We start from the raw sequence: 26,385 nt of genomic DNA, 5'->3' as shown, positions 1-26,385 counted from the left end.
GGTTCTTTTTGCTTATTTTTTTTTAACTGAAAGACTAGGTGCTGTATAAAAACTGAAATATACAGTAATCATTTCATAGGATGAATAAGTGCTAAGATTGTTTTATTTTGTTGCTAGACTGATGGGGCCAAAAGGAAAAGTACTGTTGATTTTAATTTGAGTTTAGTTTTCTACCTGATTTCAGATGTTTAACAAGCCACTCATAGGGATGGACATGATGTAACTCATGCATACATAATAATTGACATTCTGATCCATTTAGACTTGCTTTCGTGTCAGTTTGTAAGCATTTGTTACATTTTAGATGGGATCTTTGTAGACGCCAGTCAGTTTGCAAGGGGAATGTAGCCTTTCTGTCCTTTTGAGTGGCATGTTCGCTCTACCCCTGTCTGTAGTATCTGCTGGAAGTCTGAGTAATAAAATCTGTGCCACCTTTTACTAAACGTGTGGTGGAGGGCAGGCATTTTCAATAATGACATGTAGGGCTAACGCATCATACTTACCAATGAACTGTTTACTTGCTAGTCGAAACTTGGACATTTCTGACTTGCTGTTTCTTTGAACGCTGCACGTGTATAACTACAACCAGTTAGCAAGTCTGACATTTCCTAATTCCGACTAACACTTCAATGCAGCATAAGATTAATGTGCAACAATGTGACATCAAATTTAAGTTCTGTATGGTCAACATACAGTAGGCAATAACATGTAGCCTAACGATACATTTAAGATTGGTAAAATTAGCCCATAGGCCTATTCATAAATCCAATATATATGTAGGTAGTGGACTGCCCACCGTTTTTATTTGCCAGCTAGGTTTCCATCCAATTGGCGACAGATTTTCATGTCAATATTCTAAAATCCGCATAAAAACAATTGTACATTTTCCCCACCTGAGACATTTCCATGATATTGACCTGTTGCGGATAAAAAGTCTGTGCGTGATGACGTAGTGCACAATTTTTTGCCAATGTACAGAATACAAGTTAAATGGGTTTCTCTACTGATGGTTTGCGTTGTAGACCTATTGCGGATGCGCACTTTGGTCTTGCCACATGCGCTTTAATCAACAGCTAGCAAATATGGTGCGGGTAGGATAGCCTACATGAAAATATTATATGTATTCAAAAGGCAGCCAAGCGTCGATCATGTCTCCAGAATAAGACGCTCGATATTTATTGGAAAGTAGCATCGATCACCGCGTGCACTTTCACATTTAAGTCATTTAGCAGACGCTCTTATCCAGAGCGACTTACAAATTGGAAAGTTCATACATATTCATCCTGGTCCCCCCGTGGGGAATGAACCCACAACCCTGGCGTTGCAAGCGCCATGCTCTACCAACTGAGCCACACACCACCTTGTGAAGTTAAAACTTATCTGTAACTTAATCTGTAGCCTAAAAACTGATTTTTTTCAGAGTCGTAGTGGGAGGACCACACAACATATCATCGTATAACCAAGTTTACTTCGATATGATTCGTATATCAATATTTTCGCATAAAGCCAAGGCGTTTCCATCGCCATTTCTCGCATCATTCATTTTATCGACCGTCTGGTGTGTGTTGTCGACATTTGGAAAGTTTACCGACAAATGTGTTGTTATCCGGCCTATCGTGAAATGTTTTATCAGACATACTTTACACTCGTAAAATTGTTGGAAGGGTAACTTGGTTATAGTAACGTGCTGGCGCGACATGCCCTCATGAGCCTTTCCCATCTAAACACACCCTCTCCTAACGTCACATGGATCGGGTCTTGAGTGTAGTTGCGTTACGCCAGCACAACACGGCAGCTGCAGCAATAATGGCTAGAATTGTGTCAAAATAAGAGTCCTCTACTACGAGAGACTGTCCGACCCTCCCTCACTCTAATGGGCCCACACTTTTTAAATTTGGTGAAGATGATTACGATGTAGATTAGCATGATGTGGGAAAATGCAAATAAAGACTAGGATGAGTGATGAAGTTGAAGAAGAATGAAGAGGGTGGATGAAGAAAAATGTTTTACATGTACTTTTCTGTGTGGAGCACTTTTATTTGGAAGGCTTTTGCCTTTTTGCTGCTAGGTTCACATAGGTTACAGAGTAGCCTGTATTCTGTACATAATGAAATTACAAGATTGGACAAGCAAAGGTGAGAATAGAAAAAATGGAGCAAAGTTAAGCAGACTATTTTCAATGAAGACAAATTCAAACGCACCATATTGTGGCATGAGATCATTTTTTTATATTCCCGTGCAATAATGGAATTTAGTTTTTTATACATTTGTGGCGATATGGAGTAAAAGTCCGCCATATTCACTCACCACGCCCGGAGTTCAACATTTGGATGTGAAGATGTGCTGGTATTTAATTATTCATTCTTCCACAGATTGACTGCTACCCAATTTGGCTGCTACTGCATTTCTTTGGAGGACCGCAGTTTATATAAAAAGAAAACAACGTGGTCTATTTCTGCCAAAGGTTTAAAAAAACATCTGGGAATTGCATTTGCGTTATTATTGCGCTTGGCTTTTACTGCCTAGTCTGTGTGAAAATTCAGCCTGAGCTGAGGGAAGTATTTTTAGAAATATAAATATCTTTACAAATTATAATTGTTTTCTTTCACTTTGGGAATATAGGTTTACCTCTTCGACCCAAAAGTAGCCAAAGTATTTCTCAAGGGAGTCATGACTTTGAACTCCGTAGGGGCCTGTTGCCTCAGCGAAGAAGGAAAGGAGGCTCGGCGGATCAACGACGAGATCGAAAGGCAGCTTCGCCGGGACAAGAAAGACTCGAACCGCGAATTCAAGCTGTTGCTTCTCGGTAAACTAAGTTCTGAATCCCACTCAAAGCACTGATACGACATTGAATCATTATTTTAAACATTGTTTCATTGTATGACTATCATTGTTACACGGTTAGCTCTGTTATTTCAATGTACACGCCTATAATAAACATGGCTATTTGAACTTATATTCAACTTAGATATTGCCAAGAAAACAATGTTTATTGTTGTGCATTGTTTTTTGTACTCTTTGATGTTTATATAACTTGAATATGTTCACACAACCAGCTCACAACTGTCAGCTTGCTGGAAGTAAAATAAATGATAACTCAATGAAAGATGGTTGACAGCAAACGGGCCAATGTAGTTGCAACTAAGGAAGTGTTACAATTGCTACAATAAACACTAGGTTGTTTAAAATTGCAGAGGGGGACACATTTCTTAGAAATCATCGAATCTTGTCATGGATCACCACCCATTTAAATTAGTAGATCAGAAATCTATTCCAGTGACATACTGTACATACAATGCACACACAGTAGCCAAACCCTCGGACACTTTTGTATCAACATTTAATGGCCAACACAGTCCCTCTCTTCCGTAGCATGTGACGAATTGCAATTGCTTTAATCTAAATTTCACTTATTCATGAAATTGACAATATAAAGATGACACTATTATAAGCTTAAAATGTGCCTCACTTTCATCAGCAACCTCCGGCTACTGTGTGGGTTAGTGAGAAGAGAGCCACTGCACACATTAATGGTGTTTAAAAGTAGGGATTTAAAAGTGAAACAGTTAATCTCCGAGCTTTTTTTCTCCCCAGGGACTGGTGAGAGTGGGAAGAGTACCTTCATCAAGCAGATGAGGATCATCCATGGGACGGGCTACTCCGAGGAGGACAAGCGAGGCTTCACCAAGCTGGTGTACCAGAACATCTTCACTGCCATGCAGACCATGGTCCATGCTATGGAGACCCTGCAGATCCCCTACAAGTGTGAAGGCAACCAGGTAACCCTTTTGTTGTTTAATCTATACCGACTTTGCCTGTTTATTGTCAACATTTGGTGTTGGTCGCCCACAAGTCTGTTGGTGAGGAGTTTTTGCACCATAATACATTTTATAGACCTGTGTTTTTCCACACCTTGTAATCTCACCTGGAAAAACTATGAGCATTAGTCATAGCCTCTAGTCTAGAGCAGGGATATTCAACCTCGGGTCTGCGGACCACTAGGTGTCTGCGGAGGTACTGCATGAGGTCCCAAAAATAAAAACATAAAAAAGTATATTCCCCCCAAAGTTTTTATGAATATCGCTAGCAATCACATAATAAACACATTTTGAATTACATACCTACAGTATAAAATAGTCTCCTATTTTATTTCTAATGATGTTAACTTTAGTTCTCAATTCCTAATATTGAGCGAATTACATTCATTGGAGCTATTTACACTCACTGGAGTACCTGACATAGGCTGTTAAAAAGTACCCGTGAGCATCAGTCGCTGCAAAATAATGAATAACTATCTACCAAGTCTATTCGTTTAGAAATGTTGATTAATTCTCCTTGCCATTATCATTCACCTTATGATAAGACATGAAACATATTTCTAACGTATGATGGGGGTCCCTGGGCCACCGGTTTGGCTGGAGGGGAGTGCCTGGGCAAGAAAAGGTTGAAGACCCCTCGTCTGGGGGCTTTCCTGGCAGGTCACATTGTCAGAAAAAACTCCCGACCCTAGCTGTAATGGCTAGGCAGATGTTTGTACAGACCTTTCATTCGTTTCTCGAGGCTCAGTGAGACTTGTAGTAAGGGGTTAGGTGATGTCATTATGATATATGTAACTTTGTTTACTTTCTGCCTAGCTGATGATGTCATTAGTTACTGAGCAGGATGACAGACAAGGTCTTGTAAAAGGTACACGTCGTTGACTGTTGGCCCACACATAAAGTAGGGAATCTCCACGAGAGAGACAAATATACTTTGCTGACCTTTCTATCCCGCAAAACCTCCATATAATAATCATACAAATTCACTGCTATGTGCTGCCTGCCTCACACTAACACCCATTTAAATTCTAGATAGGTTTGGGGCCAAGCTAACACAATCCCTTGCCTGCCATTTACAAGAATGTGATCACTCAGATAAATGCCTCTCTACGTTTCTCAAGTAATGATCTCTTTCCCCTTCTCTTTGTCTTTCTCTCACCTTTTTTCAGGGCCATGCAAATATTGTCATTGAAGTGGACGTGGAGAAGATCACGTTTACAAATCCGTACATTGACGCCATTAAGAGTCTATGGAATGACCCAGGGATCCAGGAATGCTATGATCGGAAGAGGGAATACCAGCTCTCAGACTCTGCCAAATAGTGAGTAAAGCAGTCACCATTACCAGCCTTTAGTCTAGATTGCCAAATAGTGACTAGATACAGAGACCAGTAAATAACTACTCCCTAACTCTTGCCAAATAGTTTCCACTGTGTCCAATACCAGTTATGTTAAGAAACATCTCATTTTCATACATAACAGGCTGTGCAGATTTAGGTAAGCAATGAAGAGGTCCAAGGACCAGATTGCTTCCTATTGTTGCTCGGGTGAAAGATTACGTATCTTATGACCTCTGTGTTTTTCTGAGAAGTGATATAATGAGTAACAGAACTGTAAACAGAATAATAATGATACTAACCCCATCCCTCTCATGACCTTTCAGCTACCTGAATTCACTGGACCGTATAGCTGAGTCATCTTATGTGCCGACCCAGCAGGATGTGCTCAGGGTCCGGGTCCCCACCACAGGCATCATCGAGTACCCCTTTGACCTCCAGAGTGTGGTCTTCAGGTAAGCATCCACATAGCCTACTACTGTCTCCCTGTCTGGTGAACACAAGTAATCAAGATTATCCTAGAAGATTAAACTGTTATCAGAGGCATCATTTTGATTTACTCAAATACAAATTGACATTGTTCCATGCTTTACAGTTCAGTACATAGTAATGATATTTTAATAACTCATCATAACCCATTAGAAAAAGAGTTTACTCTTTATTCTCTATACCTGCTTGTTGAGCGTTTCCCCTAAACCTCATGGTGCTGTGCTGCTGTTCTCAGGATGGTGGATGTGGGTGGCCAGAGGTCCGAGAGACGGAAATGGATACACTGCTTTGAGAATGTCACCTCCATCATGTTCCTGGTGGCTCTCAGTGAATATGACCAGGTCCTGGTAGAGTCTGATAATGAGGTGAGTTTGGCCATTGCAGTTTTCAACAGTCCAAAGCATTGATGTTCTTAGAGGACATTGTATCAGTCCATGGCAGCCATGTTGGAGCCTCCATGGATAATGCTGACCAATGACATTCCGCAAAATATTGACAATTTTAAACTGTGCTAACCAACTGTACTGCTTGAACTCATGAATGGGTAGATGGACTGCTAAGAGGCAGAACCATGACATCTTACTAGAAAGTTGGCCAAACTCTCTGCCTCTTGCTATCTCTCTATGACTGGCTCTGTTCTAGTGGAGGAGAGGATCAACCGAGGAAAGACAATCAACCAGTCAGTCCGAACACAGAGGCACATTGTTCCAGCGCTAGTGTTTAATAAGCCCAAACCTGTTATGTGAAGATGACCCAGATCCCCCCCCCCCCCAGCTGATCTCCATTCATACTCATTCATAGGGTTGGAGTTGGACCTTGCCTGCTCCCAGATCTCTACTTTAGCCAACCCCTCCGACTGTTGTTGCACGACAACTCCAATAGTTGTAGGAGTTGGCTAAATGCACATACAGATCTGGGACCAGCCTACATGTTCTCTGATATTAACTTTTTTTGAGAATACCCTTCGCACTATTTGAAAGTATTTTTTTTTTGTAACACACCTGCTACTTGAACTGGACTTTGACCAACTCAGGGTTTGTGCTCAGTGTTCACCTGTAGGGGGAGCCCTTCAGTCACTGTAATAATTATTGGAACACACTCAAAGCCTGGTTGTTGCACAGTATTTGCATCATGCACAATCACTGCAAAGTAATTGTCCACACTGACTGTGTAGATCAGTGGGTCCAACACCACCTTGATGGAATAAGAAAAAAATGAGTTCAAATACCAGTAGTCTCTTTAACATTGTGTGTGTGTGTGTGTTCATTTTATTTACACAGAATCGAATGGAGGAAAGCAAAGCATTGTTCAGGACAATAATAACCTACCCATGGTTTAAAGATTCCTCAATCATACTATTCTTAAATAAGATTGACTTATTGCAGGAGAAAATCTTGTTCTCACATCTGGTGGATTACTTCCCTGAATATGATGGTAAGAAGTCCTTCTTTTCATGGACCTAATGACAAAATGACAAGCGCTTCATTTGCATGGACCAGCTAAATGTGATCATAAGCTACCAATGCAAAATGGATTAGCATTCAGTGATTGTATTACTGATATAGTGTATAGATAAAAACACCCGCAATAAACCCTATTAATAGCATACTCACCATAAATAAAGTATTGTATATACGATGTAGCCGTCTAATACCATTTACATGACCTTGCCCCTTATGGCCTATAATCGATCCTTGAAGGTGCAATTTGCAACCTCTTTGTCCCCTGTGGCCACAGAAGGACATTCACAAACAATCATGGTTAAACCTCAAACAGCACACACACTGTTCCAGTTAAGGCAATCGGTGGGCAGTACACTTTCAAAGACCATCCTCTTCAGTCCTGTTGAGCAAATACCTTGTTCCATTAACCGGAAATGAAACAATATTTAATATGTATCGCTTTAGACCGATATAACAGTAAAAAAAAAAAAAGCATCTGTCATAATTTCATGAATCATAACTAATCGTATCTCCTCCTCTCAGGACCCCAGCAGGACCCACAGGCAGGAAGAGAATTCATCTTGAAGATGTTTCTGGACCTGAATCCAGATAGCGATAAAATCATCTATTCCCACTTCACCTGTGCCACCGACACGGAGAACATTCGATTTGTCTTCGCCGCTGTCAAGGACTTCATCCTGCAGCTGAATCTAAAGGAGTACAACCTGGTTTAAAGACTCCAGCCGACAGCAGTTACAGACTTTTAATGCAATCTGCTCCAACAGCTGCAGCCAGAGACCAGGGCCCGGAGCCATAGTACAAACTTCTTCAGTATGACTGGTTGTCTTCCACTACGGTGAAACCCTACTACCCACAATGGGAGTTGAAGACTGCATCTACAGAGCATTTCCATAAATGGCTGGATTATTACCAATGGGTTTCAACTGCTCACTACTGCATTTTGTTTTAAATGGGCATCTTTGATTTGGTTCACGAGGTGTGTCATGATGATGAATAATACTGTGCCTTTTTGAGGAAAGATGATTCTGGTGTACATTGAGAGTTATTAGGAACTCTTTGTAAACCATTCAAAACACATTATAACAGTGTAAACACACTTCAGATGAGAGTTAAAGTGCTTTGATGTGCCACCTGTCTCTCTGAGGACTGTTGACCCATGGCTCTCTTGTCAGAGAATGTCTGGTTGACATTTAGATAACTGCTATGCAGCTCTACACCTTATATCCTCCAGCGGGTCACAGTCGCAGTCTATACATTGTTTACGTATTTAAATGAGTAGTCATTCTCTGGGTCAGAGGATAGAATAAACAATCATAATCATCACCTAGCATACAGGTATTATTTGCACAATTGACACATTTTGTTGTTTTTCTATTGGTGTATACATTGTAAGTGGGGCTTATGTGTTGCCAAAATAGTATTACCTCTATTGACTGAATAACCTGTACTGAAGTGTGAAATCTGAAGCTGTACCACCACATTTTTAGCTGAAATGTGTTTGACTATCAACACTTTGCAGTTGTAATACTGTACACGTCAACTACCAGTGTTTATAACATAACTATATTTGCCCCCAGAGCATCATGATACTGTTCCTCATCTAATAAGGGAATGTTATCCACTTAGACAAGGTCTATCGTTGATCCGTAACATTGCTTTTTGTCGGTCCTTTGTACTCTCCGTGGAGATGTACTGTATTGCTTTGGCACCGTTTCAGTTCAGGGACGACTTTGATTAGCATTATTGAGTCACTCTGGTTTCAAGATCATTTGTGAAAAGGGCTGAAAATGATTCCCCATATTGTGTGTGTGTCTCTCTCTCTCGCTCTTGCTCTCTCTCTCTCTCTCTATATATATATATATATTGCACTTTGTAAATACAAACTGGTACAGTGACTTCCTGTGTGTTCTCTTGTTTCAAGGTCCTGTAAAATGAAAAGTGTTGTAATTCTTACCTGCTGAATGAGAACGTGCTTTGAACACAGGCGTTCATTTCTTGAATCATATTTATATATGTAATATGAGAGTACAAATAAATCCTAATCAGAAGGTTCTCTGCACTATTTAATTTGTGTCAATCAATCTGTCGTTACGTGCCATTTTTAAAGTCTGTTGAAAATAAAGCATATATATTTTGCTTTTTTGTCAAATTATTTTTGGAGCAATGTACATGTTTTGAAGTTGTGATGGAATAAATCATTCCAATTTACACAACATCTTTCTCTGTGCTTTTTTTGTGTGATGATTGCCACAGAATCTATGGCATAGAGGGAATGCCATAGATGGCGTTGGAGGATTACACTGCCACTCATTGTTTGTCATGGGTTTTAATGTCTGTCTGCCTTCTCTCCCAGCTCATCTGTGAGAGTTAATGCTCTCTAATCCTTTCAGTGATATCCATCTGGTCAAAGACAGCATGGCTGCAGGGAGAAATGTACTGCTACTGATTTAGAGAGCATATTTGCTGTTGTGGATACAATGTGGTTCACATTGACAGGGACATGAGTGTAGGCCTATAGGATGTGTGTGTGTCAGCTTCATATTATTTGCACCAAGGAGACCAGGATGGCTGCTATCATAGTAACACTTTCCTGTAGACGTCATACTCCATAAGGGCTAGGCTACACCTTTTATGACGTCCTTGTTTCATTGTTCAACTGGCAGGCACACACACGCCTATAAACCCAATGTGTTCCAAATAGCAACAGATCAACCCAGCCTGTGTGGCACTGGTGAGAAACATTCCCTACTTGGCACAGAATACTTGTGACAGAGTGGCCAAATTATAAAGAAATACAACATAACTTTTGTGTGCGGGTTTAGTTTACACACTACTCCAGGGTTCGTTTACTAACCCAGACAGTATAGGCCTAATAGAGAATGTAGCTTCGGTAATTTACCTCACTGGCTTTACCTGCACCGTAGGAATGTGACCCGGTCAGACCGCTCAGCTCTTCATACAAGTAGAATGACTTCTGCATTTTGACAGGCCACCTGTTACGAGAGAGGACGTTCTCGCTCAGGGAGGTCGGTTGTAATATAAATCATTTATCCATCTACCTCACCTGAAATACGGACAGCTACAACACAGCACCAAGATGGACGAATGCTGTATGTCAGCTGAAGACTCGGAGAGACTAAGGATACACAAGGAGATTGAGAGACAGCTTCGCATGGAAAAGAAGGAATCTCACCGTGAGAAAAAGTTGTTGCTTTTAGGTGAGTCATGGCGTATGCTATCATGGATAATTGGTCATTCAGCGGGACCTACAACTTTTGGCGCTTGGTGTGCCTATTCAACTAGGCTAATTCATGTTGACCGAGTTATGACATCAAATAATTGTTATAGGAATAGCATAGATTGCGTTTCCAACAATTATTTGGATCTTGCTAATGAAAATGTGTCTTTCCTCAAGTGGTATAGCCTACCACCCTCCTCTGTGCGATGCGCGTTAGTGTAAACCTGGCTATAGATCAGGTATTCCCAAACTGGGGTACGCAATGCCGTCGGGGGTACGCCAAATAAAAATGTGATTCACTTTTTTTTTATCCCCCCAAAAGTATTATTTTTATTTTTTATTTTTTTCCTTCACATTTTCAAACAGTCCATTTATATTTTCCAACGGGGCTATACATTCGGGTGAGTTTTTTTTCTCGCCTGAGTAGCCTCGCTTCACTGCCAAAAATAAAATTAAACAATCTAGTGTTCAGCAAAATAACAACACAAATACAGGTTGCCAAGTCAAATAATTAACATCCAATCACATCAACTGTTACTCTCTCGCGGGAATTCCACTAACGGTCCGTATGTAGCCAAACGTTTCTGCTGCTCTTTCCGATTGTTGATCATTTTTTTTAAAAACACTCCGAGTGTTGAAAATTGATAAATGGTTAAAAAAAGTGAGGCCTGCGTCCATAGAGACACATACCAGCTCTACTAGTAGTACTGCTACTACCAGCAGTACTACACCTGCCCCCTTCGACTACACAAGTTGTTCTGCTTCCACGAGCACATCCAATGCTAGCATCAGTAATTCTACATTTGTTGTTAGCCCAGCTAGCATGAACACTGACAGTTCTGAATCTGATGCAGCCAAAGAGGTACTGCCCCCTTACCCGGGAAAGCACCGAACAACAGACATGGACGTTGGACCATCGAAGAGGCGCAAATATGATTGAAATATATTGATTTGTGGTTCACTTATATTGGGAGTAGTGCCTTTCTTCAGCCACAGTGTGTTATATGTGCATAAGTACTATCTCACAACTCATTGAAACCTTCACTCTTGCGCGGACATTTAGAAACAAAATATGACAATTAGAAAAATAAGCCACAGGAGTTTTTTGAGCGAGAATTAAGACGACTTTCGAGTAGCAACAGATACCATTAATAAGAAATGGCTAGAAGCGTCTTATATGGTGAGCTACCGAGTGGCTAGGACAGGCAAGCGCCATGCTATTGTGGAGGATTTAATTCTTCCTGCTGCCGCGGATATGGCTGGGACCATGCTGGAGGAAATGGCCAAATAAACTATACAGACAATGACTTCATCAAACAACACTGTTTCATGACACATCAGTGACATGGCAGGAGATGTTTTGAAACAATTAGTGCTTCGCATACAAGCCAGTGAATTCTATGCGTTACAGCTGGATGAGTCAACAGACATGGCGGGCCTGGCTCAGCTCCTGGTGTATGTCCGTTACGTTTATGGGGGGTTAATTAAGGAAGACATCCTCTTCTGCGAACCAGGACAATAGGAGAGGATATTTTAAAAGTACTGGACAGCTTTGTGACATCAAATGGACTTTGGTGGTCAAGATGTGTTGATATCTGTACTGATGACGCAAAAGCCATGACAGGAAGACATATTGGAGTGGTAACGCGCGTGCAAGCAGTTGCTCCCGACGCCACTTGGGTACACTGCAGCATCCACCGAGAGGCTCTTGCTGCCAAGGGAATGCCTGACAGCTTGAAAGACGTTTTAGACACTACAGTGAAAATGGTTAACTTTGTTAAAGCAAGGCCACTGAACTCTCGTGTATTTTCTGCACTATGCAATGATATGGGCAGCGACCATGTAACGCTTTTACAACATACAGAAAGAAGTGCGCTGGTTATCAAGGGGCAAAGTATTGACACATTTTTTTGAATTGAGAGATGAGCTTAAAGTTTTCTTTACTGACCATAATTTTCACTTGTCTGACTGCTTGCATGATGACGAGCCAATCTGGGTGATGTTTTTTCTCGCCTGAATTATCTGAATCTAGGATTACAGGGATTCTCCGCAACTATATTCAATGTGCGGGACAAAATTAAGGCTATGATTAAGAAACTGTAGCTCTTCTCGGTCTGTCTGCATTACCAAGGACAACTCACAGGTCTTTCCATCATCGTATGATTTTTTTGTGTGCAAATGAACTCAAGCTTACGGACAATGTCAAATGTGATATAGCGAAGCACCTGAGTGAGTTTGGTGTGCAATTACGCAGGCACTTTCCCGAAACAGATGACACTGGATTCGTTATCCCTTTCATCCCCTGCCTCCAGTCCACTTACCAATATCTGAACAAGTGTGCCTCATCGAAATTGCAAAAAGTGGTTCTGTGAAAATTGAATTTCATCAGAAGCCACTGCCAGATTTCTGGATTGGGCTGCGCTCAGAGTATCCTGCCTTGGCAAATCGTGCTGTTAAGACACTGATGCCCTTTGCAACCACATACCTATGTGAGAGTGGATTCTCGGCCCTCACTAGCATGAAAACTAAATACAGGCACAGACTGTGTGGAAAATGATTTAAGACTGAGGCTCTCTCCAATACAACCCAACATTGCAGAGTTATGTGCATCCTTTCAAGCACACACTTCTCATTAACCTGTGATGAGTTATTCACTATTTTCGATGAACAAATAAAGTTTTATATGTAAGATAGCTAAATAAAGAGCAAAATTATTGATTATTATTATTATTATTTGTGCCCTGGTCCTATAAGAGCTCTTTGTCACTTCGCACGAGCCGGGTTGTCACAAAAACTCACACTCATTCTTATGTTTAATAAATGTATTGTACAGTGTGTGTGTGGCAGGCTTACAATGATGGCAACAAAATTTGATTTTGGGTCCTACATACCACTTAATCGGTCAGTAATAGCTAACTTGAAATCATGGATGAACATAACAATTTCATAGTTTGGTATGGGGGGAAATAATCCACCATATTAATGTTTATATTAATTTAACTAGGAAAGTCAGTTAAGAACAAATTCTTATGTACAATGACAGCCTAGGAACAGTGTGTTAACTGCCTTGTTCAGGGGCAGAATGACAGATTTTTACCTTGTCAGCTCAGTGATTTGATCTAGCAACCTTTCGGTTACTGGCCCAACGCTCTAACCACTAGGCTACTTGCCGCCCTAACCTGGGTAACGCTGAGCCAATTGTGTGCCGCCCTATGGGACTCCCGATCACAGCTTGTGATACAGCCCGGGATCAAACCAGGGTCTGTAGTGGTGCCTCTATACTGAGATGCAGTGCATTAGACCGCTGTGCCACTCGGGAGCCCAAAATAATAACCTGGGTGGTTTGAGCCCTGAATGCTGATTGGCTGACAACCGTTGTATATCAGACCATATACCAACGGTATGACAAAACATTTTTTTTACTGCTCTAATTACGTTGGTAACCAGTTTATAATAGCAATAAGGCACCTCAGGGTTTTTTGGTATATGGCCAATATACCACGGCTAAGGGCTGTATCCAGGCACTCCGTGTTGCGTAGTGCATAAGAACAGCCCTTAGCCGTGGTATATTGGCCACCTTATTGCTTAAATATAGGCCTACTGTAAGGTAGCCTGCTCTATATTTGAAAGAAACAATGTAGCCTCTAAATTACCTTATTTAGAAATGATACATTTCATTCTTTAGAAATGAGTTCAATATCTAGTCAATGTATCACCTCTATGTTATAGCTACTGCTACCCTGACAGGACACGTTTTATGTCTCTCTGTTTCCATCATAGTTGTTTTCTGTAGAACCCCTAGACAGCTAAATAGGTATGAGTCACTCTAAACCCCATTCTCCACATATTTGATAAAAACCTGTTGAACCAGTGAGTAATTGAGCTGACACTCAGTACAAGGCTGCACCGTTTGCCTTGGTGATTTTCAGCCCGGAAAAAGATCAGGAATACCGTAAGTATTATTGGCAGAGTAATTACAGTCAGGCAGAATAACAGTAGGCTACATTTTTTATATTACTGTGTATCTCAGAATGATGTAGTTTTAATGTACCGTGCAAAGTGTGTGTGAATGTGTAGTCTACTGATGGTGAGTGGTCCGTATCATTCTGTCACGTTCTGACCATAGTTCTTTTGTGTTTTCTTTGTTTTAGTGTTGGTCAGGACGTGAGTTGAGTGGGCATTCTATGTTGTGTGTCTAGTTTTCCCGTTTCTGTCTAGTTTCCCCAATCTCTGATTGGGAACCATATTTAGGTAGCCTGTTTTCTGTTGGGGTTTGTGGGTGGTTATTTTCAGTCTTTGTGTGTCTGCACCAGACAAAACTGTTTCGTTTCGTGTTATTCTCGTTTATCGTTATTTTGTTTGTTTGTTTACGTATTCTATTAAAATGGATACTTTTCACGCAGCGCCTTGGTCCTCCTCTCTTCCTCCATACGACGAACGTTACACATTCATAGAACAAGCTACTTGGAGAGTACCTATGACCAAGAAGCACCTATTAAAAGTCTCTATCCTATCATTACACGTATCTGCATTAACTGAGTCACCTGCATCTGGCTTCTTTCCAAACTGGGAAAGAACATCTAGCACATTTTGACTCCCTGATGAGCAGATATGGATATGTGAGGTATGTTGACGAGTGGCAGTAGTTGGTCCTGGTTTGCAGTTGAATGCAACAGTCATGAGGCTAGTAGGCCAACAAGACAATGATTATACTGTCAGAATTTCTCACAGTTAAATAATGACTAACCACACCCTCCGGACTCCACTGCGGACACTGCGTCTCAATGCAAGAGGCGTCAATGCAGTATCTGGTTTGATTCCAGGCTGCATCACATCCCGGCTGTGATTGGGAGTCCCACAGTGTGGCGCACAACTGGCCCGGTGTCGTCCGTGTTTGGCCGGGGTAGGCTGTCATTGTAAATAAGAATTTGTAATGAACTGACTTGCCTAGTTAAATTAAGGTTCAATTTAAAAATGTAAAAAATGATTGTTAAAGCTATATGAAGGCCTACTGCACTACTGCAAAAGTCAATTTACTACTTAATATAAAAAAATGGATTGTTCTTAGGCTATTTTAGGACGCGTTAAGCATTACAGGACATTGAAGAAAGGTCTAACCTTCTCGATGATTTCCTGCTCAAAAGGTCATGTTAATGGCCAACAAGGCAAAGCATGCAATACATGTGGATGAAGTGGTGTTTTAAGTAACATACACCCACATGTTGCACACACATTCTCACACATTCTCACACACACACACACACACACACACACACACACAACACATCACACACACAACATACACAGACTACATGTTCTTCCTTTATCCAGGACTGTGAGAGTGGAAAGAGCACCTGCATCAAACAGATGAGGATCCCATGGGGCGGCTACTCGGAACGCAGCAAGACGAGGCTTCACAGGCTGGTTTACCAGAACATCGTCAATGTGTTCAGAAAAATGATCCAAGCCATGAGCCCCTACAGATTGATTTTAAAGATACCAGAACTTGTAAGCAGCTTGTCAACAGATTCAATGGCAGCTTCTGTTATAATTGGCTTGTTTGTTCACAATATCCATTCCTGAACACCTACTCTGTGAATGGGTTTTTATTGTCATGTCTAAAGCTGTCTGTGTGTGTGTTCTAGAGCCATGCAGACAGACTGAGCATGGTGAAGGCAGATCTAGTGACCATACTGGAGCCATGGCAGGTGGATGCCATCAGGAGACTGTGGAGCGACCAGGGATTCAGAAGTGCTACGAGCGCAAGCGAGAGTACCAGCTCTCTGACTCTACCAAATAGTGAGATTTGTCTATAGTCTTGACCGACTTACTAAGACTAAGCTAAGGTAGACATAAATGTACACCTAACAAGTCCCAGATTTGTCATGTTTATCGATTTTCTTAGACCAAGCATATATATAGATAGATAGATAGATAGATAGATAGATACACTACTGTTCAAAGTTTGGCGGTCACTTAGAAATGTCCTTGTTTTCCTGGCCAATAAAAATAAAATATTAAGATGTCAAAAGAACACAGACACTGGACAGAGGAAGATTGGAAAAAGTGTTATGGACAGACAAATCTAAGTTTGAGGTGTTTGGATCACAAAGAAAACATTTGTGAGACGCAGAAAAAATGAAGATGCTGGAGGAGTGCTTGAACACATCTGTCAAGCATGGTGGAGGCAATGTGATGGTCTGGGGGTGCTTTGGTGGTGTAAGTGAGAGATTTGTACAGGGTAAAAGGGATCTTGAAGAAGGAAGGCTATCACTCCATTTTGCAACGCCATGCCATACCCTGTGGACGGCTTAATTGGAGCCAATTTCCTCCTACAAAAGGACAAACTATGCAATAACTATTTAGGGAAGAAGCAGTCAGCTGGTATTCTGTCTATAATGGAGTGGCCGCACAGTCACCGGATCTCAACCCTATTGAGCTGTTGTGGGAGCAGCTTGACCGTATGGTAGGTAAGAAGTGTCCATCAAGCCAATCCAACTTGTGGGAGGTGCTTCCGGAAGCATGAGGTGAAATCTTTGAGATTACTCATCAATTGACAACTAGAATGCCAAAGGTCTGCAGAGGCTGTAATTGCTGCAAATGGAGGATTCTTTGACGAAAGCAAAGTTTGAAGGACACAATTATTATTTCAATTAAAAATCATTATTTATAACATTGTCAACATCTTGACTATATTTCCTATTAATTTTGCAACTCGTTCTCTGTATGTTTTCATGGAAAACAAGGACATTTCTAAGTGACCCAAACTTTTGAACGGTAGTGTATATATATATATATATATATATATATATATATAAATATATATATATAAAGATAGATATTAATACGCACTCCACAATAAGTCAGGTATCTAGCTAGGGTGTTTAGCAAAGTATGTGCCATTGCCAATTCATTTTATTGTTATTTTCATGTCAGTTACCTGAGTGATCTGGACAGAATCACTGCCCCCTCATACCTCCCCACCCTGCAGGACATCCTGAGGGTCAGGGTCCCCACCACAGGCATCATAGAGTACCCCTTTGACCTCAAGACTGTCATCTTCAGGTAAATGTCCATTGGAGTAATGGTGTCAGAGCCTTGTAAATTTGGATCTGTGAAAGCTATGTCCTGTAGTTGAACCCTAGCTTCTACTTATTTAGTCATGTTAGATCAGTGATTACTTCAAGGAAGGGTGGAGGAAATGAGGAATGCAAGTATTCCCATGTCAGCATTTCAAATGACACCCTAAAATTAGTGCCTTATAGGGGGAATAGAGTGTAATTTGACATTTTCCCCATGTTGTCTTGATCAGGCTGGTGGATGTGGGGGGTCAAAGGTCAGAGAGGAGGAAGTGGATCCACTGTTTTGAGAGGGTCACCTCCATCATCTTCCTGGTGGCTCTCAGTGAATACGACCAGGTCCTCTATGAGAGTGCCAACGTGGTGAGGATAAACACTTTGACTTGAAGGGCCTCTTAAGTCTTACTATTCTACCACTAACAAACAGAGAAGTATTTGTATCTTCATACAACAGTAGGAGAGTGTCAAAGTTTTGCCCTTTATATGTGATGGAGTGTGGATTTACTTTCCTTCCAGAATCGACTAGAGGAGAGCAAAGCCCTGTTTACAACCATCATCACATACCCCTGGTTCCAGGAATCCTCCATCATCCTCTTCCTAAACAAAACTGATCTTCTAGAGGAAAAGATCTACCACTCCAACCTGGCAGACTACTTCCCAGCGTTCAAAGGTTAGTACACTAGACTAGTTAGTACACTGGTTAGTTATACATTTATGTGTGTATAAGCTATAGGCTACTCCAACCTTACAGACGACTTCCCTAAGTACTATTGTTAGTCATGCCTTGATATGTGTGTAAATATCATCTATCTGTTGCATTCAGAGTTGCGGTTAATTCCATCTAAATTCCAGTGAATTGGAGTTCATTCCTATAAAAAAAAATCCATATTCAATTCAAGCAACAGGAACTGGAACTGGAACTTGACCCCAAATCTAACTGGATTATAGGCTACATGAAATTATTCCTAAGGCTCTAGTTTAACAAACCTAAAATGCTGACCACACCGCTCGCGCGCGTGTTGGTTTTGTCCACCCACACCAGACGCCATCAGGGCACGCAGGTTGATATATCAAAACAAACTCTGAACCAATTATATTAATTTGGGGACAGGTCGAAAAGCATAAGCATTGTTTCTAGTAATCTTTCCTCCTTTAGGCTTCTTCTTCTTCTTTGTACTTTATATGTATGGGATCAATATCATGCAAAATGTATTGTGAACACACAGCATGCATTTTGTATTCGTGTATCATGATCTGTACAATTAAGCACCAATCCACAAATGTAAATCACTTTCCATAAATGTAAATCACTTTCCACAAATGTAAATCACTATGCACAAACAAACACCTTTTGATTTGTATTTGTAAATCGATATATTGCATTCGATTTTTTTTATAACAGCAGATATGCAGGCCATTTCCAAGGGCCTTAAGTAAAATGACTGCCATAAAGATTTGCACATAGGAGAGATATGCGCAAACATGACAGATATTGCAAACCTGCAACTCCATATTTGGAAGCGCTTAGGTCACCTGACTTTTGGCAGGGATTTGATGACAAGAAAAATACAAAAAGTTCTCACTCGTAGAAAGCGATTTGTAGTCCATGGCTAAATATTTGGTTGCTTCAAGTTGTGTTTTTATGGTGTTTTATACCTTGGAATGAACTCCAGTTCCAATGTTAGTTCATTATAGTTTCTTAAATAGAAACAAAGTATCAAAATGTAGACCTATTCCATCTTAAGTTAACTTGAACCTGTTTGCAGTCCACAAATGTTCTAAGTAATTGTATGGCTTCAATAGGGAAATATATACATAGCATTCACACTGATATAGGGGCATGGCCTAGCCTACTGTAAATTGCATTATGGTTGAGCATGGACATGCCAAATGTTGTCAATAAGCAAGATTAAATTAATTATTGAAAAGGCCTTAAAAGAGAGCAAATAATACCAATCAAATTCTAAACAAAACAAAACAACAAATACACTAAATACACTTACAGGCACCATAATTGCTCCATGTGGACATATAATATTAAAACAATGCAGACTTACTATGGAGGGTTTTACGAACATCCAAACTTCTCACAGTAGCTGGGCAAAGATCAATATAAAGAGAAAGGATGAATGTTCACTCGCCATTATATTGCTCCTAAAATATAATGCTTTATAAACATATTGAAACCATCTTACAGATCTAATTTACACTGTAAGTAGAATTGTATGCACGCCACAGATGTTCTCACCATTAAACCAGGATGGTCAATCATTCTAAAAAGTTTGGTTTTAATACAATTAAATGAAAAACTAGCAATCAGTTTTTTTTAATAAGGATCGGACCCTTTTTTTCAATTTTTGCGTGAAATGACATACCCAAATATAACTGCCCGCCACCTCAGGACCTGAAGCAAGGATATGCATATTCTTGATACCATTTGAAAGGAAACACTTTGAAGTTTGTGGAAATGTGAAATTAACGTAGGAGAATATAACACATTAGATCTGGTAAAAGATAATACAAAGAAAAAACATGCGTATATATATATATTTTCCCCCCCCATCATCTTTGAAATGCAAGAGAAAGGCCACAATGTATTATTCCAGTTTATGCGCAATTTAGAGTTTGGCCACTAGATGGCATCAGTGTATGTGCAAAGCTTTAGACTGATCCAATGAACCATTGTATTACTGTTAAAAATGTTGTATTAAGTCTGCCAAAATGTGCCTAATTGGTTTATTGATACATTTTCAAGTACATAACTGTGCACTCTCCTCAAACAATAGCATGGTATTATTTCACTGTAATAGCTACTGTAAATTGGACAATGCAGTTAGATTAACAAGAATGTAAGCTTTCTGCCCATATCAGATATGTCTATGTCCTGGGAAATGTTCTTGTTACTTACAACGTCATGCTAATCACATTAGCGCACATTAGCTCAACCGTCCCGCGGGGGGAACACCAACCATGTCGAGGTTAAACAACAAAAATACATCGCAAGGATAAAAAAGACACAGCGCATTGCCGTTGAACCAGCCTTCATTATAGTAGGCCTATAGGGTAAAAGTAGCCTTGAACATATGAATTGGATAATAAGCAATAGTAACCAGAAAATTCACTGGTATTCACCGAGGTTCTTATCTCTCATTTCATGATGGGCATGGACACATGTATCCTACATCATGGAGGGAGTTTTACACAAGTCCAAAATAGGAGCTGAGCTGCATTGCTAAAATAATGTAGGCCTGCCTACAATACATAGATAAAACAGAATGTCAGCTCACTGTTTTGCTCCTCTCGAACTTGATATTTTAATAAAGATTTGGTGATTTGCTATTTTGTATTTTATTAGGATCCCCATTAGCTGTTGCAAAAGCAACAGCTACTCTTCCTGGGGTCCACACAAAACATGAAACACAATACAGAATGACATAATACAGAACATAAATAGACAAGTACAAGGACAGAACTACATAAATTAAAAAAGGCACACGTAGCCTACATATCAATACATACACACAAACTATCTCGGTCAAATAGGGGAGAGGCGTTGTGCCGCGAGGTGTTGCTTTATCTGTTTTTTGAAACCAGGTTTTCTGTTGATTTGAGCAATGTGAGATGGAAGGAAGTTCCATGCAATAAGGGCTCTATATAATACTGTACGCTTTCTTGAATTTGTTCTGGATTTGGGGACTGTGAAAAGACCCCTGGTGGCATGTCTGGTGGGATACGTGTGTGTGTTAGAGCTGTGTGTAAGCTGACTATGCAAACAATTTTGGATTTTCAACACATGAAAGTTTCTTATAAAAATAAAAGGTGATGCAGTCAGTCTCTCCTCAACTCTTAGCCAAGAGAGACTGGCACGCATAGTATTTATATCAGCCCTCTGATTACAATTAAGAGCAAAACATGCCGCTCTGTTCTGGGGCAGCTGCAGCTTAACTAGGTCTTTCCTTGCAGCACTGGACCACATGACTGGACAATAATCAAGATTAGACAAAACTAGAGCCTGCAGAACTTGCTTTTTGGAATGTGGTGTCAAAAAAGCAGAGCATCTCTTTATTACGGCTAGACCTCTCCCCCTCTTTACAACCATTGAATCTATATGTTTTGACCATGACAGTTTACAATCTAAGGTAACGCCAAGTAATTTTGTCTCCTCAACTTGTTCAACAGCCACACCATTCATTACCAGATTCAGCTGAGGTCTAGCACTTAAGGAATGATTTGTACCAAATACAATGCTCTTAGTTTTGGAGATGTTCAAGACCAGTTTATTACTGGCAACCTATTCCAAAACAGACTGCAACTCTTTGTTAAGGGTTTCAGTGACTTCATTAGCTGTGGTTGCTGATGCGTATATGGTTGAATCATCACCATACATGGCCACACATGCTTTGTTTAATGCCAGTGGCAGGTCATTGGTAAAAAATAGAAAAGAGTAGAGGGCCTAGAGAGCTGCCCTGTGGTACACCACACTTTACATGTTTGACATTAGAGAAGCTTCCATTAAAGAAAACCCCTTGAGTTCTATTAGATAGATAGCTCTGAATACACATTATATGGCAGACGTTGCAAAGCCACAGCGATAAGTTATTTCAACTACAGGTTATGGTCAATAATATCAAAGGCTGCACTGAAATCTAACAGTACAGCTCCCACAATCTTCTTATTATCGATTTCTTTCAACCAATCATCAGTCATTTGTGTTAGTGCAGTACATGTTGAGTGCCCTTCTCTATAAGCATGCTGAAAGTCTGTTGTTAATTTGTTTACAGAGAAATAGCATTGTATTTGGTCAAACACAATTTTTTCCAACAGTTTGCTAAGAGATGTATTTCCAAGCGGTCTAAAGAGCCAAACAGTTTATCAACAGTCTTGACTACTTGGGGATTGCATTGGGCAGGGCAAAAAAACAACCTTCATTGAGAGGAGGGGAGGCTATGTTTGGTTTTTATAAAACAAAACAGGGAAAAAATATATGTTTTTTATGTTTCTAAATATGATCTATACAGGCACCAAAAGCACGTTACTGTTTTTCCATGCGCATATGGGCAGTGTGCATCACGGCTGGGTAGACTCGGTTTCTGGTTTCAAAATGAATGCCGTAACCAACCGCGTAACAGCTAAAACCAACTTTTGGTTGGTCTTAAATATCCCTACCTGCGCTGCCTGAAATTAGCACTTCAGATCAGGTTTTTAAGGACACATCTGAAATATTTCCACCCTTCCCATCTGAGTGCAAGCGAGCTGATATAAGACAGGTCAATTATCAATCGTTGCGCAACAGTTTGAAAATAGCAGAGCACCGGCTTTAACCAAGCCAGCCAGCCAGCAACAGGTTGAAATTGCCAATGAACGTGCGTTTGACACTAACGCCGTCTTAAAGCCAGCCGAAAATAGAGCCCCTAGTGTATTTTACTTCCGTTATTTATTCATACATTTCTTCTTTAAAGGTCCCCGGAAAGATGCAGAGTCTGCTAAGAAGTTCATCCTGAATATGTACAAAGAGCAGCACATTGGGCGTCACAAATTCCTGTACAACCACTTCACCTGTGCAACGGACACAGAAAACATCAGAGTTGTCTTCAAAGCAGTCAAAGACACCATCTTTAGAGAAAACATGACTAAGTACAACCTGGGTTAGGGGTTTAGTGTGATTTCAGATCTGTATATGGTGCAATAGAGTTAATTCACCTCCGGTTTACAGTTTTGGTACAGACATTTAAGTAACTGTGGTCATGAATTATACGCTTTCTTACTATAACAAAGCCAAGGATCACAGTCATAGCACCAACAGAAGCACATCAGAACTGTTTTAATATAATCATTTCAAAAAGTTAGAATCGTAACAACTCCTGAACATCTTCCATGTTACAAGATGGAGGGTATCGGTAGACTATCCCATCTGTATGACATAACTACTGATGAGAGAAATACCCTGAGGAATGTTGTGGACCCTGCATCTCTGCCTGGGGTTCCTGCCATTAAGAGGAACTAAAGGGAAAATATGCCTACAGAGAGTGCAAGCTCCTTAGTTTACATTTGTGTTGTAATGTCATGTGTGTGTTTCATATATATGTTTCATGATTTACACTTTCCTTATTTTTAGGTCTTTTTAAAACTTTAAATGAATGATTATCTCTAGTCATTCAAAGGATTCTGGAACGGTCACTAGTTTGCTGTAGTTTGTTAATGTGTGTGTTAGCAATAAATCATTCAAATCTACCTTTTGGAGAGTTCTGTCATACTCATTTCAGACAGGAAATAGAGATAGAAATAGAGAAATAACGCATAGTTTAATAGTTTATGATAGCCTATGTAATATAATACAGTTGAAGTCGGAAGTTGACATACACTTAGGTTGGAGTCATTAAAACTCGTTTTTCAACCACTACACAAATTTCTTGTTAACAAACTATAACTTTGGCAAGTCGGTTAGGACATCTACTTTGTGCATGAGACATTTTTGAGACCTCCACAAGTCTGGTTCATCCTTGGGAGCAATTTCCAAACGTCTGAAGGTACCACGTTCATCTGTACAAACAATAGTACGCAAGTATAAACACCATGGGACCACGCAGCCGTCATACCGCTCAGGAAGTAGACGCGTTCTGTCTCCTAGAGATGAAGGCCCTTTGGTGCGAAAAGTGCAAATCAATCCCAGAACAACAGCAAAGGACCTTGTGAAGATGCTGGAGGAAACAGGTAAAACGAGTCCTATATCAACACAACCTGAAATGCCGCTCAGCAAGGAAGAAGCCACTGCTCCAAAACCGCCATAAAAAAGGCAGACCACGGTTTGCAACTGGATATGAGGACAAAGATCGTACTTTTTGGAGAAATGTCCTTTGGTCTGATGAAACAAAAATATAACTGTTTGGCCATGATGACCATTGTTATGTTTGGAGGGAAAATGGGGAGGCTTGCAAGCCGAAGAACACTATCCCAACCGTGAAGCACGAGGGTGGCAGCATAATGTTGTGGGGGTGCTTTGCTGCAGGAGGGACTGGTGCACTTTTCAAAATAGATGGCATCATGAGGGAGGAAAATTATGTGGATATATTGAAGCAACATCTCCAGACATCAGTCAGGAAGTTCATGCTTGGTCGCAAATGGGTCTTCCAAATGGACAATGAAGCATACTTCCAAAGTTATGGCAAAATGGCTTAAGGACAACAAAGTCAAGGTATTGAAGTGGCCATTACACCAGCTCTGTCAGGAGGAGTGGGCCAAAATTCACCCAACTTATTGCGGGAAGCTTGTGGAAGGCTACCTGAAGCGTTTGACCCAAGTTAAACAATTTAAAGGCAAAGCTACCAAATACTAATTATGTGTATGTAAACCTCTGACCCACTGGGAATGTGATGAAATAAATAAAAGCTGAGATAAATCATTCTCGCTACTATTATTCTGACATTTCACAATCTTAAAATAAAGTGGTGATCCTAACTGACCTAAGACAGGGAATTTTTACTAGGATTAAATGTCAGGAATTGTGAAAAACTGAGTTTAATGTATTTGGCTACGGTGTGTGTAAACTTCCGACTTCAACTGTATATAATGGAAGGGTTATAATATTGAATATTGCCAGAGTCACCTCATTATTTGCTTTGTGAATAACCCAGATTGTGTGTTAATTAATTACTGTATACAGTACTCCCAGTTCTTTGTCTGACACTCCCTCTTTTACACACACATGCACACACCCACTTGCGTACACACACACCCACACACAGGTGTGGCGGTGGCAGGACGTTGTGGCAATGAACTTTGTGCCAAACAGGTAAAGCTCCTTTCTCACCCTCTTCCCGTTTAACTGGTGAGACTGAGACCAATAACAGAGGTGAGTGACTAAGTAAAAAAACATGCACCTGTCCAAAGAGGATCTCCACAGGGAAAGGTGTTCCAACTATGTAGGAAGGAAGGTTTATGGTTTACTAACCAGTGTGAGCGACTATTTAATGCACAGAAAATTAGATAGTGTTACCTAGTGTTGATTTTTCAGTGTTACATTTCCAGTGTTGATTCAGGTGTTAAATTAACGTTGTAAGTGTTGGTGTAAATAACCAGTGTTAAACCAAAACCACGCCCATCATTATCATATGTATGCTATATTTAAGGCAGATTTTTTTTTATTGCTGATTTCAACAACTACGTTTTTGCATGTACATTGATTGATTATGCCTCTGAAATAAACTCAGCAAAAAAAAAAAACGTCCCTTCTTCAGGACCCAGTCTTTCAAAGGTATTTCGTAAAAATCCAAATAACTTCACAGATCTTCATTGTAAAGGGTTTCAACACTGTTTCCCATGCTTGTTCAATGAACAATAAACAATTCATTAACATGCACCTGTGGAACGGTTGTTAAGACCCTAACAGCTTACAGATGGTTGGCAATTAAGGTCACAGTTATGAAAACTTAGGACACTAAAGAGGCCTTTCTACTGACTGAAAAACACCAAAATAAAGATGCCCAGTGTCCCTGCTCATCTGTGTGAACGTGCCTTAGGCATGCTGCAAGGAGGCATGAGGACTGCAGATGTGGCCAGGGCAATAAATTGCAATGTCCGTACTGCGAGATGCCTAAGACATCTAAAGGGAGACAGGACAGACAGCGGTTCGTCCTTGCAGTGGCAGACCACGTGTAACAACACCTGCACAGGATCGGTACATCCGAACATCACACCTGCGGGACAGGTACAGGATGGCAACAACAACTGCCCGAGTTACACCAGGAACTCACAATCCCTCCAACAGTGCTCAGACTATCCACAATAGGCTGAGAGAGGCTGGACTGAGGGCTTGTAGGCCTGTTGTAAGGCATGTCCTCACCAGCAACAACATTGCCTATGGGCACAAACCCACCGTCGCTGGACCAGACAAGACTGGCAAAAAGTGCTCTTCACTGACGAGTCGCAGTTTTGTCTCACCGGGGGTGATGGTCGGATTTGCGTT

At 40.6% G+C, this 26,385-nt stretch overlaps 1 protein-coding gene and 1 pseudogene across 2 annotated transcripts; both read left to right on the top strand.

Annotated features, from left to right (window-relative positions):
• Nucleotides 1–2,257: 2,257 nt before the first annotated feature.
• On the top strand, nt 2,258–8,125 carry LOC111961320 (guanine nucleotide-binding protein G(q) subunit alpha). Of its 2 annotated transcripts, none has more exons than XM_023983494.2 (8): nt 2,258–2,346; nt 2,623–2,806; nt 3,595–3,779; nt 4,988–5,139; nt 5,481–5,609; nt 5,879–6,008; nt 6,924–7,077; nt 7,629–8,125. In XM_023983494.2, the coding sequence occupies exons 2-8, from the start codon at nt 2,671–2,673 to the stop codon at nt 7,817–7,819; spliced, it is 1,077 nt and encodes a 358-aa protein (XP_023839262.1). In that variant the 5' UTR covers nt 2,258–2,346; nt 2,623–2,670; the 3' UTR covers nt 7,820–8,125. The 2 variants fall into 2 exon arrangements, with proteins under 2 accessions (XP_023839262.1, XP_023839263.1); XM_023983495.2 differs by lacking the exon at nt 2,258–2,346 and adding an exon at nt 2,383–2,464.
• A 1,977-nt stretch (nt 8,126–10,102) lies between these two features.
• LOC111962820 (guanine nucleotide-binding protein G(q) subunit alpha-like) lies at nt 10,103–23,369 on the top strand (annotated as a pseudogene).
• The last annotated feature ends 3,016 nt before the right edge of the window (nt 23,370–26,385 follow it).

This window comes from Salvelinus sp. IW2-2015, linkage group LG4q.1:29, assembly GCF_002910315.2.
Source record: "Salvelinus sp. IW2-2015 linkage group LG4q.1:29, ASM291031v2, whole genome shotgun sequence".
NCBI lineage: Eukaryota > Metazoa > Chordata > Actinopteri > Salmoniformes > Salmonidae > Salvelinus > Salvelinus sp. IW2-2015.
This window is presented reverse-complemented; position numbering and strand designations above follow the sequence as displayed.